Source organism: Dendrobates tinctorius, unplaced genomic scaffold, assembly GCF_039654945.1.
Source record: "Dendrobates tinctorius isolate UK_male_01 unplaced genomic scaffold, ASM3965494v1 ptg000117l, whole genome shotgun sequence".
In the NCBI taxonomy this organism is placed as follows: domain Eukaryota; kingdom Metazoa; phylum Chordata; class Amphibia; order Anura; family Dendrobatidae; genus Dendrobates; species Dendrobates tinctorius.
In genome coordinates, this window is record NW_027361785.1 from 2166856 (window position 1) to 2184212 (window position 17357).

The following is a 17357-nucleotide window of genomic DNA, read 5'->3' on the forward strand; positions in this document are numbered from 1 at the left end:
ATACTTTGTTACATAATGAAATATTACAGCAGAATGTAAATGTAAACCCAGAAAAGGAAGCTTACCAGATTCACTGGACTGCTGACATTGCTGTTCATTAAAGCCACAAGCCCATTAACCAGGTCACTGGTAGAGAGAAGAACCAGTACATCATTAAGGTTTCTTAAAGTCTGCCATTAGTTACTACTTTTTGGAACTATGGTCTGTTGGTACTGTATTTTGTAAAGGGATTGTCCGGTCTTCTGATGAAAGTAGGCAGTCACTTGACTTCTGAATCTTATCCGTGCGTCTGCTACAGACTGTCAAGATACTACAGCGTGGTCAGTGACAGCGGGAAGTAATGTGACCACAATGAAGCGATTTCAATGCTTCTGGCCACATTCTAATAAGACGTGCCTGGTCTCGCTCACTTCATCTGTATTGAGACTGAGCATGATTTACTCGCAAAACATACTTGTAGTCATGTGACCACCCGCTCTCAGAAGTCTACATACACATGGAATTTATTAGAAGGCTAGACAACCCCTTTAACCAATACAGGCACCATGGCTCGCAAAAGTATTCACCCACCTAGGCATTTTTCGTGTTTCGCTACCCTCACAACCTGCAGTTTCACTATTTTTGAAGAACATGCCTACAACTGTAAACATTTGGTTTTATTACAAAATAACAGAAAACTTCAGTATGCATAACTATTCCACATAAAGTCATTACTTTGTAGAGCCTCCTTTTGCAGCAATTACAGCTTCAAGTCGCTTTGGATAAGTCTCCAAGAGATTCTCACCTCATTTTTGCCCATTCCTCAAGGCAAAAAGGCACCAGCTCCTTCAAGTTAAATTGTTTCCTTTGGTGAACAGTAATCTTCAAGTCTGATCTCATTCGCAATTGGATTAACCCCTTAACAACTGCCGATACATAAGTAACCTTAACGACCACCGTTTAACTATTCATTCATTGCAGTTTTAAAACGATGAGGAATAAGGGAATAGCGCTGCTGCGATTCCAGCGGGTGAGTGGTTCCGTTAGAGGTTTCGTCTGAAACGCATTTTTGTGGGATTTACAAGGAAACCCCGATGCAAATGCTCAGCGTAGAACACAAGAATGTGATCTTAGCCTTAAACTGAAAGTGATCGAAATTTATTATGTCCCTCAAAATGTTATCAATAAAAACCTTAATTTTTCCCTTCTCAAAACCAGATCCCATTCAGGTCCGTCATTGGGACTATAGGGGGTTCCAACGTTACTGGAAGAACAAAGTCTCTGGAAAAGAGACACTGCTCCCACCTTCTCAAATAAAATCCTGTGAATTCTGCGCTCCCAAAGCTAAATACCCCCAACCCTTTTGAGCCCCCCTGTGCCTTAACCAAAGTAAGCAGCCACGTTTGGCATTCTTGTATTGGAGAGAAGGCATCTAATTTTTGGGTATATTTGCCAGAAGCACAAGCTGGGCACATTGTATGGGGGCACAATTTATGGGCAGATTTGCAGTTCTCTAGAAGAAAAAGCCTGGCTTGGATGTTACAATATAGTCATCGCAACCGTAGAGGAATTCATTGCGAGGCGCAATTTCTACAATGAGGTCACCCTTAGGGGCTCCGCAAATGTCGCCCAAAAAATATTCTAGCAAAATCTGTGCTCCAAAAGCGAAATCGTGCTCTTTCCTTCTCAGCTCTGACATGTGATCTAACAGTAATTTCTGACAACATATGGGGCAGCACCGCAATAAATGGTTTCACCCATTAACCCTTGTGTACCTGACAAATTTGCAGCAAACACATTGTTACCATGTCTCAATGTTCTAAAATTCTGTGAGGCAGAAGGGTTCAAAATACTCACTACACTCCTAGATAAATTCCCTGAAGTGTGTAGTTTCCAAAATGGGGCATCGTGTGTGTGTGTGTGTGTGTGTGTGTGGGGGGGGGGTCTCACCGCTTGGGCACATCAAGGGCTCTCCAAATTCGAGATTACGCCCACAGACCATCGAAGCTTGCGTTCCAAGACATAGGGGTTATCTGATACACTTGAAGCTGCTCAACACACATCTAAATATTTCTTAAGGGGTCTAGTTTCCAAAATTGAGTAACTTGTTTTTCCACCGTTTAGGCACATGAGGGGGCTCGCCAAACACGAGGAAGCAGTGCAAAACGCGCGTCGGGGTAGAGGGACGTCTGGGGATTTCCACCTACCTTACCTTAGGTATGCTAATCATGGCTCTGATGATTTACCTAGACTGTTTATTCACATTAGTCATGCTGTTATCTCATTAGTAGATTGGGCTGCAATATATCCTGAACATAACGGGGCACTTTAGCAGTAATTTGTTTACATTCAGGATTGCAGACACTGTCATTCAGCATTAAATTCAGCTTGGCATAATTTAGATTTGATTATCTGTTAATCATTTTTAGTGGATTCCTATGGTTGTTTTGTCCCTCATTCATTTTTTCCAGTGCTTTTCTTTTTGAATTTTTTAATGCTGTCTAATAAAAATATATTTTTAATATTATATGCCATTCTGTGGTGTTTGGTGTTTTTTTTATAACTGGCTCCACAAAAGTGAGTAATCTAGACATGTGGCATATTTTTTCCATGATGTACATGAAGGTATGACATTTTGTTGGGGCAAATTTCTTGATTCAATAAATGGAGAAGTAGTATTTCTCAGAGGTCAAATCCCAAAAGAATAGAGCTTGAACACTTCGGAAGTTATGTATTCATAGGATAAGAGCCAAGTACCAAATTCTTACAGCTAGTTTATAAACTTTTACAAAAGAGAACCAACAAAGTGCACTTACTAAATGCAAGACTATTCTGAAAAAGAAGAGGCTTCAGGCTTTGTTAGGCGATTAAAGTATGGAAACATGCATTTGTAGACAATATCTTAGTAAATACACAGATTAGTCACTAGAGGGCAATACAATCTAAAAATGTTATACCCACATTTCCCTCCATCCAGTATGAATGCCCACATAGATACATCATGTATAAGGGAGCAGTAATTCACCATTAGGCCAGGGTCACACTTGCAAGTGCAATGTGAGAAATTCACACAAGCCTCTCGCCTCAAATACCCGGCACTGCCGCCAGCGGTTCAGATCGGAGCGTTCAGCTGCATAGAAAGACATGCAGCCGCACACTCCAGCCCCGAGTGCCAGCGGCAGTGCCGAGTATTGAGGCGAGAGACTCAAGCGAGTTTCTCGCACTGCACTTGCAAGTCTGACCCCGGCCTTTTGCTCAGCCACAACGCCCAAGGAATTCCATGCAGAGAAACTATTAACAGCAATTTTTTATTCACAGATGACTTGGCACACATTCATTTCCCACTTTACTAATTATCTTTCATTTTCTCATACCTATATAATTTTAGTTGTAAACCTCCTTTACATGGAATTTAAACAGGTTTAAGGCCGGTTTCACATTTGCGTATGGAGGAGCTGCAGACTTCCTCTGAAGCTCCGCCCACTGCCGCACCTCCTCCGGTCAGCTCCGCATACTCCTGCATGTGGCCTGTGTACCTATCTTTAACATTGGGTACGCAGGTCGTGCAGATGTATGCGGATTCCTCTGCATGCATCGTTTTGACGATACGGCGACCCACGTCGAACGCAACATGTTGGAATTTGATGCGGTCGCCGCATCGTCAAAACGAGGCATCAGCACGACCTGCGTACTCAATGTTAAAGATAGGGCACGCAGGCCGCATGCAAAAGTATGCGGACGTAGGCGGAGCTTCACGGAGGAAGTCTGCATAGGCAGAAAGCAGCCAATCAGTGATGGGGGGTGGGGCTATACAGCCCACACGAATATGGAGGACAACATGGCAGCAGGATTACTACTTCCCTAGGGATAGTTTCCTGCTAATAAAACAGTGGATTTTATGAAAACTACAGGAATCAGCCCAGTCAATTACACATCGCCGAGTTCAGGGTCTGTGTCTGTTATGCTGCTCACAGATTAGGTGCAAAAACATGTTGACAGATTCATCTTAATAGCTAAAGGGAGCCTATCAACAGGATTTTGCCAAGTAAACTACAGGCATTGTCATGTTAGTGCTGTTACACCGATTAAAATGATATCGGAGGTGAATAAATCAGTTTGGTGGTTGTGCAATCTTTGCTGGACTTTTTTTTTTTTTTTTTTTAAATATGTTGTGTGTGCAGTCAGAGTGGAGTTAAAAAACAGAAAAAACAAAACTGGTCAACAAAATGGCGCAGAAGCATTTATTGGCAAGTGATGCTCTCATTCTGTACATGCGCTGCCTACTGTGTACTGAGGACCAGTGCAGGAAAAAGAGGAAGCAGTCACCACTGCTGCACCTAGGAGCGCAGCATACAAAGGATCGCTCCCAACATATTTTGTATTGCTAGTATTAAAATATTAAGTTCCATCCCATGTGCTAATATAATAAAATATAATTAATTTTCTGGCTGATTACCTAGATAGATAGGGATAGGATAAGATAGTGTATGTATATATACATGGGAATATTGAATACAGAACCAATACATGGTAAAGGCAATTGGTGAAGATACAGACAGATTTGATATTTAATAGATAGCTATACACGTTCTTAAGATAATGAAACGCTTCATAGGCGATACATTGATTGGTAATTATATAGCTAGATATTCGCTTGGTTGATATATGGATCTAGCTACAAATCTACCAATGTATCACCTATCAATATCCCTATGTATATACACACTCTTACCCCAACTAGGAAGTCAGACAGAAAATTAATATTCATCATATTTTAATAGTGAGGTGGAACTTATTATTCTAATACTATTCCCGTATATACTCGTAGATAAGCAGAGTTTTTAAGCACCTTTTTTTTTGTAGAAAAAGACCCAACTCGACTTATGCACGAGTCACGGTCCCACTTACTTGTTCCCCAATGCAGTGCAGAGTTCCCCAGCGTCTCCGGATAGGCTATGGGGGCCAGGTGCCTGTGCCGCCGCTTTCTCAGGCCCCCCTGGTACTTGCGATATTCACCTCTCCCCGTTCTCTGGCTGTGAAGTTCAGGTCAGAGGGTGCGATGACCTGATTAGTGTGCGCCCTCTGCCTGAACAGTCACTGCAGAGGGATGGCAACGCTGAGGAGCAGCGGTCAGCAAGGAGAGGCAAGTATGTATTTTTTTTATTGTAGCAGCAGCAATATAGGGTATAGTGTCAGCATAAACTAGATTTCAGCATTATATGGGCATCTTGTGGGGCCCATCATCAAATTTATGGAGCATTATATGGGGCATATTTTTGTATAGAGCATCTTATGGGGGCCATCATCAACTTTATGGAGCTTTATATGGGTATTTTTATTTTTGAAACTTACCAGTAGCTGCTGGATTTCCCACCCTAAGCGTATACTCGAGTCAATAAGTTTTCCCATTTTTTTTATGGTAAAATAAGGTGCCTCGGCTTATACTCTAGTATATATGGCAAATTCAAAATATACTGAGAGCAATCCTGTGTGCGCCTATTAGCACAGCGGGGATGACAGCCTCTTTTATGTGCTTCTGCATTGGTTCTCTGCACAAAGTAGGTGGCATTTTGTTAGAATTTTTTTTTTTTTTTTTTTTTTTTTATATAAGACCTTATATTGATTGAACAGACGCAATATTTAAAATAGAAGGCAGATCACGGAAGGTTTGGTGACTATTGGTTATCATTTAAGCATAGAATGATAATGAAGAGGCCAGAGCACCAAGAAAAGACCCCCACAAGCCCACCCAGAAGCCTAAACACATCGCAGGTATCATTTTAATCAGTGTAACAGCGCCAACATGACAATATCTGTAGTTTAATTGGCAAAATCCTGCTGAAAGGGTCTATGGCTTTGCTAAGTGAAATGACCCAACAATGGTGGCAGAATATGAAATCTTCTATAACACACACACTAACCTGACATATTGGAATGCCCTAGTCTGTGATCCTGATCCATAAACCTACAAAAGAAAAATTAAAACAGTTACTTTTATGGTAAAAAAAAAGGATTTTAAAAGACCCTTATCCCCAATACAAAAATAAGAATTAACTGTATTCCTTTTATAACATCATGTATGCAGTAGGAAAAATGGAATAATAGATGATAAAACCTTGTGAGGCAGTCTTCTACCAACTCTTGCCTGTAAATAAAACTCCTCCAAAAACCTTAGGAAGCTAATTAAATAAGGCTAGTTTCACACTAGCGATTATGAGCGCAGCGACGGCCTGCGCACGGCCGCCACTAAGCCCCGCCCCCGCCGGTAGCTCCGCCCACCAGCACATGACGCTGCATGCGCCCTGCGTCCCCTATCTTTATCACTGGGGGCGCAGGCCGTGCGCAGTATGCGTTTGGCGGCGCATGCGTCCTTTTGACGGTGCGCCGACCTGCGCCAAACGCAACCTGCTGCAGTTTGGTTGCGTCGGCGCACCGTCAAAAAGGCGCATGCGCCGCCAAACGCATACTGCGCACGGCCTGCGCCCCCTGTGATAAAGATAGGGGACGCAGGGCGCATGCAGCGTCATGCGCCGGTGGGCGGAGCTACCGGCGGGGCGCGGCAGGGGGCGGGGCTTAGCGGCGGCCGTGCGCAGGCCGTCGCTGCGCTCATAAACGCTAGTGTGAAACTAGCCTTACACAGACTTTGAGAAAGAATTTCACTAAGGGTGGTTTCACCAGGGCTGTGGAGTCGGTAAGCCAAACCTGCGACTCAGACTCCTCAATTTCCCTTACACCGACTCCACGACTCCGACTCCCACATATATTGCTTATATTTAAGTGAAAAATTTATTGTAGTACAATGTGAACATCAGACATTTACGGTAATCATTTTTATGATACAATAATCAAGACATTTAGATAGAACATAATATATATTTATTGGAATACAACTTTAGAACACAAAAAACTAATGAATTGTAAATACGTACTACACTATGCAATATCGATTACATATAGATACAGTGTGTGTATATATATATATATATATATATATATATATATATATATATATATATATATATATATATATATATATCTCTCTATGTAAAACTAAGTAAGTGGCAAAAAACAGTTTTCAACAAAAACATACTAAATAGCATTTGTGCAGTCTATGAATTTGTTCTAAGAAATAGAATTGCCTCCATCAGATCCTCCTTCATAGATGACCTCAAATCTGACCTAATAATTTTAAGGCCAGAGAACAACCTCTCTACACTAACTTGGGTATAAAGGAATTGCCTCATGCAGAGTCAGTTTTGATGAACGGTTGAATTTTTCTTTTTCTTTGAGAGCAAGTGAAACATTTTGCTGAAATATGGTCAATCTGCTTGCTATAGGAGACAGAGTGAAATCTTTTTCCTTGCAGCAACGCTTTGCCTGCTCCATATCATCCAAATACTTGTCAAAGTCAAACTTCTCATCTGATGAGAATGAAGATATGGCAGCAGTAGCACTGTCAGGACCCAAGTCCTCTTGCGCCTGGCAGTTCTCCTGTAGGCCACTCATCCTAACTGCTACCTCAGTCAGAGCTTCTTTTCCTTTAGTAAGCTGTTGATCATCAAGCAATATACGATGACTTGGGTCCACAAACAGCTGCCAGAAAAATTTTATTTTTCAATAGCTGTGTGTCTCTCCGTTTCATTGAAGCAGAAATGCCATCTGCGATTAAATCTCCTCTTTGGGACCCTCAAAATAGCAAGTTCTTCCACTCCCTTATGAAAATGCCAGGAGTTAAATCCTCAGCTTGTAATTTTTTAGTCACGGTAAATAGGTGATTAAGCAATTCCTTCAATTCAGCCACGTGTGTCCATTGACCTTCATTTAGGGTTACCTGAGGGTTCGCCATATCTATAAGAAACGGTTTTAGCCAGGATCAAAACTAGGGGGGGCAGAACCTCATACTGTTCTGCAGAATCTCATACTGCACACCTCAGCTGCTGCAGAACCTTATACTGCACACCCCTACACTTGAAAATAAAGCCTGCACCTTAAGATGTGGTGAATGCAGTCTATTTATTCCAACTATCAATTGATGTTGATGTGTTACTGAAGACGAGCAATGCCTGTCCTGGGCGTCCTTTTGGGCAACTATGAGGCGCCGCAGGGGGCGGGGCTTAGAGTGGTTTCACATTAGCATTTAATGCCGCAGCGTCGGCCTGTGCACGGCCGCCACTAAGCCCCTCCCCCTGCCGCACCTCTGCCGGTAGCTCCGCCTATGAACGCATGACACTGCATGCGTCCTGTGTCCCCTATCTTTAGCACTGGGGACGCAGGCATGTGTTTGGCGGCGCATGCGTCCTTTTGACGGGTGCGCCGACCAGCGCCAAACACAACCTGTTGCAATTTGGTGCGCTCGGCGCACCGTCAAAAGGATGCATGCGCCGCCAAACACATACCTGCGCATGGCCTGCGTCCCCAGTGCTAAAGATAGGGGGCGGGGCTTAGCGGCGGCCGTGCGCAGGCCCACGCTGCGGCCTTAAATGCTAATGTGAAACCACCCTTAGCGGCGGCCGTGCGCAGGCCCACGCTGCGGCCTTAAAAGCTAATGTGAAACCACCCTAACACCTTGAAGGTGCAGAAGATATTTCTCCCCTCGTTAACTTTCAAGATCCACAATTTTATTTTTCCAACACAGCTGCATGAAGGTTTTTTGATTCTTTGCAAGATGAATTGCAGTCTTGTATGACATTTTTCTTTATCAAATAGAGTACACTGAATAACGAAAATATTCTGAGTTGATGGGGGGGGGGGGGGGGGGGGAAGAAAAAAAAAAAAAAACACCCACTAAAATTCATACATACATACTTTTTTTTTTACAACATAAAACCCTCACATCAAACTTTTTATTCTTTTAATATACTGCAGTCATAATATAGAGCACTGTGGTGCCAGAGCGGACGAGGCGGCCAAAGACAAGGTGCCAGAGCGGACGTGATGGACGAGGTGGCAGGGCGGACGAGAAGAACGAGTTTCAGATGTCTTCCATAAAAACTTGGCATTACAACTTTGGCCAATTTTATTTGCTAGTAATGCAACTTCTCTTATCTTAAAAGTTTTTTCATGAAGTGGATTCATCTTTATTCGTTCCATTATGTTTGGTAAAGAGACCAATTTCTTTCCTATAATACCACTAAAAGGTTTGGTGCAGAAAATAGAACTTGTGGAAATGGGGAATGTACATGAGGTTTACACCATCCTTCATTTATAAGACCAGTACTATATGCCATGTGGTACTTACAGTTAACGGCTCTCCCTGTAGTGCTTGCAGTACGAAGTTACTGACAACTCTTCCATCATTCATGTGCATACGTGGCCCAAACGTATTAAATATCCGAGCCACTCTGACCTCCACACCTTCCTGCCAACAAGAGAAACAGTTTAGAGACCATATTTTCTTCCAGTAAAAATTTGACTTTTTTGGCAAAACACCACCCGACAAATAAGTACGGGTATGTATTTTTCTAACACTTCTGTCCCCAGCATTACATTACAGGGTTATCTTCATTATGAGTTTTGGGGGGCTACCACTAACCAGCCTAATGGCTTCTTGCTTGACAGGGGGTGTTCCGGAATGACCGACAAGATAGACCAGCAGCATAGCCGCACAGTTGGCCAAAACGGTCCACTGTTGCCAGCAGAGCTAGCTTTGGCTCTGCAGCATCGTGAGAGTGCACGGACAATGAATCGGGCTTGCTTTTATGTGTACTTTCTCAGAAGTGCACGGTGGTGATCTATCTACGTTGTCCGTGAGGGGCATAGAGAGAATTAACAGAGCGGAGCGAGGTGGTGATTGGTTTACTGTACTATTATCAGCTGAGGCTAAATGGATCCTGCTTCTTGATGCTCGTGCACCGAAAGGTTTAAATTATAGATCAGATTTGCAACATATGATGTAATATGGGGTGGTTTTTTTTGCAATACTCATCTATTTATGTCTATTGTGATTTATGGTTTATTGCTGTTTTTGCATGTATTCATTTATGGTTAATGGATTCTGTAATTTGTCACTTGTATTAACACATTCTATTTTACACAATGAAATACCCTTTGAAATTTATTGGATTGGAAATTAAAAAAAAAAAAATAAATAAATAATAATATAACAACTTCAGGCTCACTGCTGAAGATCAAGATATTGTAGTATCCAGACGTGGCTGGCAGCCAGAAGAGTGGCCTGGCCACCACAGAACTCAACATCATTGAAAGTTATGGCAGAAACCCAACCTCAAAGACTGATATAGACTGAAATTTGAGGTCTTCACAAAAAGAATGAGGAATGATAGTATTTCACTTTTCTTGGAAATTCGGCCAAGAGCTCTAAAAGAAATTGAGGTGAGAAGAAAAATACTCTATGTATTACTATCACAACCAACCTGTTTCATATAAGCATAGCACATGGTCTCTGCTACTCGCTTTCCCTCATCATAACAAGCTCGGGGGCCAATAGGATTCACATGTCCCCAGTAGTCTTCATTTTGAGGGTGGACTTCTGGATCTGATTATGAAATATAGGAGGAGATTACTTTTTTTTCCTAAAAGTGAATGTAATTAATGAAATATGAAGCATAATACAGAATATGGGCTTTACAAGGAACTATTACATCAAACAACAAACATAAAAGGCCAAAGATTCCAAAAAAAACGACATGATATCATTAATCACAGTGTGGACTATCTTTTGCTCTGCAGCCTGACACAGGGGGTAACAGTGGGAAATATAATTAGACGCAGGAACAATGTTGGAAGCGAGTCCAAGTGGAAACTTCATCAGCAATAAGCTAAATACACAGCTGTAACGTCCTTTACCTCCATAGACCTCTGAAGTAGATGCCAGTAGTAGTCGAGCTCCAACACGCTTTGCTAATCCTGAAAAGACAGAACACAATTAATTTACCGTTATAGGCTTGTGATCAGCGAATCAGAGGCTGAGGCCAATCTGTGCTAACGGCTGATTTAGATGGAAGAGAACTATGCTGAAAATGACCCCGAATAGACAGAACAAGCCCCATGGCCTGTGCAAACCGGCCTTTTACAGAACTATCTGAACTGCGTGAGGAAGAACGATTGTTTGTGTGCAAACTGTATGGGGGCAGAACGATCACATTGTCCACTTACAGCCCCCATTTACACATGGTCAAAATTGTTGGTACCCCTCTTTTAATGATTGAAAAACCCACAAAGGTGACAAATATCTTCAATCTGGCAAAAGTAATAAATCTATGAAAATGAACAAATGAAAGTCAACCATGCTTCAACAGAATTTAAAAAAAAAAATAAAACTCATGAAATAGACCTGGACAGAAATGATGGTACCCTTAATATTTTGTTGCACAACTGTTTGAGGCAATCACTGCATTCAAACGATTCCTGTAACTGTCAATGAGACTTCTGCACCTCTCGACAGGCATTTTGGCCCAATCCTCAAGAGCAAACTGCTCCAGTTGTCTCGTGTTTGTAGGTTGCCTTTTCCAGACGGCATGTTTCAGCTCTTTCCAAAGATGCTCAATAGGATTTAGGTCAGGGCTCATAGAAGGCCACTTCAGAATAGTCCAATGTTTTCCTCTTTGCCATTCTTGGGTGTTTTTAGCTGGGTGTTTTGGGTCATTATCCTGTTGCAAGACCCATGTCCCGCGACTAAGACCAAGCTTTCTGACACTGGGCATCACATTTCTCTCTAGAATCCCTTGATAGTCTTGAGATTTCATTGTAACCTGCACAGATTCTAGACACACTGTGCTAGATGCAGCAAAGTAGCCCCAGAACACAACATAGCCTCCATGTTTCACAGTAGGGACCGTGTTCTTTTCTTGATATGCTTCATTTTTCCATCTGTGAACATAGAGCTGATGTGCCTTACCAAAAAGTTCCATTTTTGTCTCATCTGTCCATAGGACACTCCCTCAGAAACTTTGTGGCTTGTCAACATGTAGTTTGGCAAATTCCAGTCTGGCTTTTTTAATGATTTTTTTTCCAACAATAGTGTCCTCCTTGGTAGTCTTCCATGAAGTCCACTTTGGCTCATACAACGAAGGATGGCGCGATCTGACACTGATGTTCCTTGAGATTGAAATTCACCTTTAATCTGTTTAGAAGTTTTTCTGGGCTCTTTTCTTGCCATTCGTATTAACCATTTCTTTGAATTGTCATCAACTTTCCTCCTGCAGCCACGTCCAGAGAGGTTGGCTACAGTCCCATAGAGCTTAAATTTCTTAATATGTGCAACTGTAGTCACAGGAACATCAAGCTGCTTGGAGATGGTCTTATAACTTTTACCTTTAACATGTTGGTCTATAATTTTCTTTCTATTCTCCTGAGACAACTATTTCCTTCGCTTCCTCTGGTCCATGTCGAGTGTGATACACACCATGTCACCAAACAGGACAGTGAGTATCTGTAGCCCTCTATACAGGCCCACTCACTGATTCCAAGATTGTAGACACCTGTGATGCTAATTAGTGGACACACCTTGATTTAACAGGTCCCTTTTGTCACATTTTCAGGGGGACCTTCATTTCTGTCCAGGCCTATTTCATGAGTTTTATTTTTAAAAAAAATTCTGTGGAAGCATGGTTGAAAAGCAATGTCTGACGTTCATTTGTTCATTTTCATAGATTTTTGATTTATTATTACTTTTGTCAGATTCAAGTTATTTCTGTGACCACTGTGGGTTTTTCTGTCATTAAATGAGGGGTACCAACAATTTTGACCAAGTGTATGTCACAGACACATGTGCCCAGCAGGATTGCATTTTAGGCAGCATAAAATATGCAATTAATCAATGAACAAGAGTTTTACTCTTGCATTTTTTTTTCCACTACTTTCAAACCAAATAACAAAACATTTTTTTTCTAGCCCGTTTTGATTGTAGATTTTTTATGCTCTCATCTTGATATATGATAATAGACTCCGATAACACAGAATGTGTCATAGGCGGCCATCAGCTTCATAAGCGATGCATTATCTTGCTTTGTAATCCTGTGTGAGAATAAAATTTCCCTCTGAAGTTATTGCTACAGAACAAAAATGTTAATTACGTTTAGTGGTTAATCTATATAAAAAAAAAAAAGAAACGGGGCGAAAAAAAATTTATGTAATTTATGCTGACTCATTTCGCCTCATTTTCTGTCCAACTTTCCATTTTCCCTGCAGCAACATTAGCTGTTCAAAGGCAGTTCTCGTTTGAAAAAAGGAACCTGTTAAGCTGAAAATGCCGTCCGATCTGCAGCAGAATTTTGTAGATCATGGGTAGTGGAGCAAATTGATACATCAGTGGGAAAGAATTTAGTGTGTAACTTATAATTTATTGCTCAGAACCTCTGTTCTTTTTATGCTTACAAGTCAAGTGAGGCCCAATTACAGCCTTCCCTAGAGCAGTGCAAACAGTTCGTGGTCAGTCAGTAAGGCTAGGTTCACATTGCGTTAGGGGCATCCGTTTATCGGATCCGTTAAACTGATGCTCTAACGCAGATGTCACTTTTTTACATAATTTGTGACCATAGTGCTAACGCATGGTAGCAGCTTGTTACACCATGCATTAGCCCATACAGGTCTATGGACAGCGAACACATCCGTCTGCTGTGCGCTAGACCCGACGCACCCCCAAACGCAGCAGACCGCATTCGAGGGTGCGTCATGAAGTAACGCATCATCGCCAACGCATGCCGATTTTGGCATGTTAGGATGTGCTACTGTCATTGCAGGCAATGGCGACATTAACGCATCCATTACATAGCGTTAGTGCCGCTATGTAACGGATGCCATTAGCTCATTGCCCGCAACGCAATGTGAACCCAGCCCAAGTAGGACCACCCACTGGACTCCTAAACCTCTGCCATTTCTATGCTTAGAGCAATATATTAAGAGTTAGGGCTCATCTCCATTTGTGAGAAAAAAAAAAAAAACGGACCAATTCTATGCAATTGTCATGCGAGTGTAATGCGATGTGTGATTTTTCAAATATGACATGCGTATGACATCCATATGCAATGCGATTTTAACAAGAGGTTTTACATAGAGCAGTTCTCTCCATGTAAAAATTCATGTTAAAATAGCATTGTAAACTAACACTGTACACATCATTTTAAAAAAAAAAAAACAAAAAAAAAAACCCTTCAAAACACACAAACGAGAGAAAGATAGAAAAGCCGTTAATTCATTTGTTGGCTTTTGTAAAATAATTGCAAAAGCCGACAGGATATGAGACATGGTTTACATATAGTAAACCATTTTATCTAATTTAGTTTTTTATATGTACATATATACATATAGAGTGTATATTATATCTATATACATAGTATATTATATATGTAATATATAAATAAATATATATAACATAAACCGGATTACTTACCGGTAATACTCTTTTATAGAGCCACGACTGCACCCGCTGAGAGGGGATCCGCCCCTAGGAACAGGAAACCTACAGGGTTACAGAGAACAAGAGGAACCACCATACGCGTTTTAGTCAATTTTTCCTTGCTAAGCAATTCTAATCTATAGTCACTACATTTACATATTTATATACCATTAAAAATTCACCACCACCAGAGAGCCTCATGAATACTATATATTACGGGAGGGAAGTGAGTGGGTGCTGTCATGGCTCTATAAAAGAGTATTACCGGTAAGTAATCCGTTTTTTTCTCTTCGCCACGACAGCACCCACTGAGAGATTTCCAGAGACAATCATCTGGGAGGGCCTACCGTGTCAAGGACAGATCTACCAAATGCTAAGTCATCAGAAGAGACTAAATCTAGCCTATAGTGACTATAAAAGGTAGAAGAAGACCAGGTCGCGGCCTTACATATTAGCTCAATCAGGATATTCGCCCTTTCGGCCCAGGAGGACATGGCTTGTGTAGAATGTGCCCTTATACCCTGCGGTGGGTCTTCTCCTTTTGCTGAATATGCCACCGAGATCACATCCCTGATCCACCGGGACAGCGTGCCTCTCGTAACTCCGCACCCCTTCTTGTTACCCTGGAAGGAGACAAAAAGAGCCCTGCTCTGCCTCCAGGGACTGGTCCTCTAAGTAGGCCAAGACTGCTCTCTTTACGTATAAGGTGTGGTATCTATCCTCCTCTGGTGTTACGGGGTTATCATAGAAGGAGGGAAGATAGATTTCTTGGGATCTGTGAAATTTAGTGGCTCTTAGGGAGATAGGACAGGTCCGTCTTTAATACTAGCCTGTCCTGGCCTATTGACAGGAAGGGTGGATCTACCGACAGGGCTTGGAGATCATTCACTCTCCTCACTGACATTAGAGCTACCAGTAGTGCAGTTTTCAATGTAACGTATTTTATTGATACCGAGTGTATGGGCTCGAAAGGGGCCTGTGTGAAGACATCAAGACCAGACTAAGGTCCCATGATGCAAAACCAAAAGGAAAAAACAATGTGTGTATACACCCTAATGAAAATAAGTAAAAAAGCAAGTGCATTAAACAACATAGGGTACTTGGTAAACACTATTTTGATCAAAAAAAGTATAAAGCTGTCCCACCACGGCAAGGTGTACCCATTTAAGACAGTAACGGTTAAAACCTAGTGTGAATAGTGGCAGAGTCTCTGGGTCCCAAAACAGACACCCAGCTCCAGAGGGACTAAGTGAACTACACAGCTCAGTAGAAAGGAGGCCACACCCTATTTGTACTGAACACAAAAATGCTGAAGAAAAAACAAAAAAAAAACCTGAACTGGAGTAGACTTGAATGACATGCATGATGTAAAAGCATGTTCACACTGGCAATTTTTTTTTTTTTTTTTTTTTTTAAGGTCCCATGATGGTAGTCGGGGAATGTGGACAGGGTTCGTTCGCTGATAAAGCTGAAATAAATCTAGCCACCCATCTGATACCTGCCACATCATAGTTATATAAGGCCCCCAGGGCCGACACTTGGACCTTTAGAGTATTGACTGAAAGATTCAACTGCCGTCCCTTTTGTAGGAATTCCAAGATAGCCGGGATAGGTATTTCACTAGAACGCTTCGCTGAATGGAAGGCTAAGAATTTCTGCCATACGCTAGTATAGATCCTTGTTGTGGATTCCTTCCTACTCTGTAGGAGGGTGTCTATTAGAACTTCCGAGAATCCTCTTAGCCTTAATAACTCCCTTTCAAATTCCATGCCGTGAGACTCAGCCCCTTGACCTGAGGGTGGTAACAGGGTCCTTGTGACAGGAGGTCCCGATGTAGCGAGAGAATCCATGGGTCTGTGATTGACATGGCTCTCAGCTATGAAAACGACATCCTCTTGGGCCAGAAGGGGGCTATTAAGATGACCCTTGCCCCTTCCCTTATTTTTCTGATGACCGTTGGCAGTAGTATCATTGGAGGGAAGGCGTAGGCCTGACGGAACTCCCAGGGTGCTTGTAGGGCATCGAGCAAGTCTGGGTTGTCTGCCCTGTATAGCGAAGTGAACTTTCCTACTCGCCTGTTGGCTCTTGTGGCGAACAGGTCTATTTCCGGTCTACCCCACCTGGCCGCTATCATCTTGAAGATGCGCTGGCTGAGCACCCATTCCCCCTGATGCAGGGTGTGGAGTGTGAGAAAGTCTGCTCTGGAATTGTCCACCCCACTGATATGGAGTGCCGACAAGGAGTGGAGGTGTACTTCGGTCATATTTAAAATTTTCTCCGCGACAGACATGAGCGGCCCTGATCGCGTGCCTCCTTGCTGGTGTAGATAAGCCACTGCGGTGGTGTTGTCTGATTGAATTCTTGCATGGGTTCCTTGAAGCTGTGGGAGAAATTCAGATATGGCATAATATATCGCCCTTCGTTCCCTCATATTGGATGAATCCTCTGCTTCGGACCACAGTCCCCAAATCATATCTTTATCTAGGTGGGCTCCCCACCCCAAGGGACTAGCGTCCGTAGTGACCTTTGAGGGAATAATCAGCCATGGAACCCCTCCCAAGAGATTAATCGGGACTAGCCACCAACTGATGGAGCTGGTCACCTCTGATGATCGGAACATTTTACCTTCCACCTGCCCCTGTAATCTATCCACCTACTGAAAAACAGCCCACTGCAACTTCCTAGTATGGAATTGGGCCCACTGAACTGCGGGAATACACGATGTTAAGGATCCCAACAAGGAAATGCCTTCCCCTAGGGTCATTGTTGGTCTACTGACTGCCCTCCGTACTTTATTAATTATGGCCCGTTTCTTTGTCTCTGGTAGGAGGCATTTTAGACTTACTGAGTCTAGATGAAGGCCCAGGAACGTCTGGCAGGTGACCGGTTGTAGCCTGGATTTTTCCCAGTTGACTAGCTAGCCAAGTGCCTGCAAGGATGAGATAATATCAGCTAATCTACATCTGCATTGAGAAGTAGAATTCCCCACTAGATTTGAACGAAACAGGTCGGTCAGACTCAA

The 17357-nt window shown here is 42.4% G+C and overlaps 1 protein-coding gene across 3 annotated transcripts in view; it reads right to left on the reverse strand.

The window, feature by feature from the left end:
* UXS1 (UDP-glucuronate decarboxylase 1) overlaps nt 1-17357 on the reverse strand; it is a 102828-nt gene that overhangs the window by 15882 nt on the left and 69589 nt on the right. For all 3 annotated transcript variants that reach the window (XM_073590480.1, XM_073590482.1, XM_073590481.1), the window contains exons 8-12: nt 10786-10845; nt 10353-10474; nt 9218-9337; nt 5901-5944; nt 66-126 (exon numbers count right to left, since the gene is read on the reverse strand). In XM_073590480.1, coding sequence (XP_073446581.1) covers nt 66-126; nt 5901-5944; nt 9218-9337; nt 10353-10474; nt 10786-10845 — 407 coding nt within the window. The remainder of the gene's footprint in view (nt 1-65; nt 127-5900; nt 5945-9217; nt 9338-10352; nt 10475-10785; nt 10846-17357) is intronic.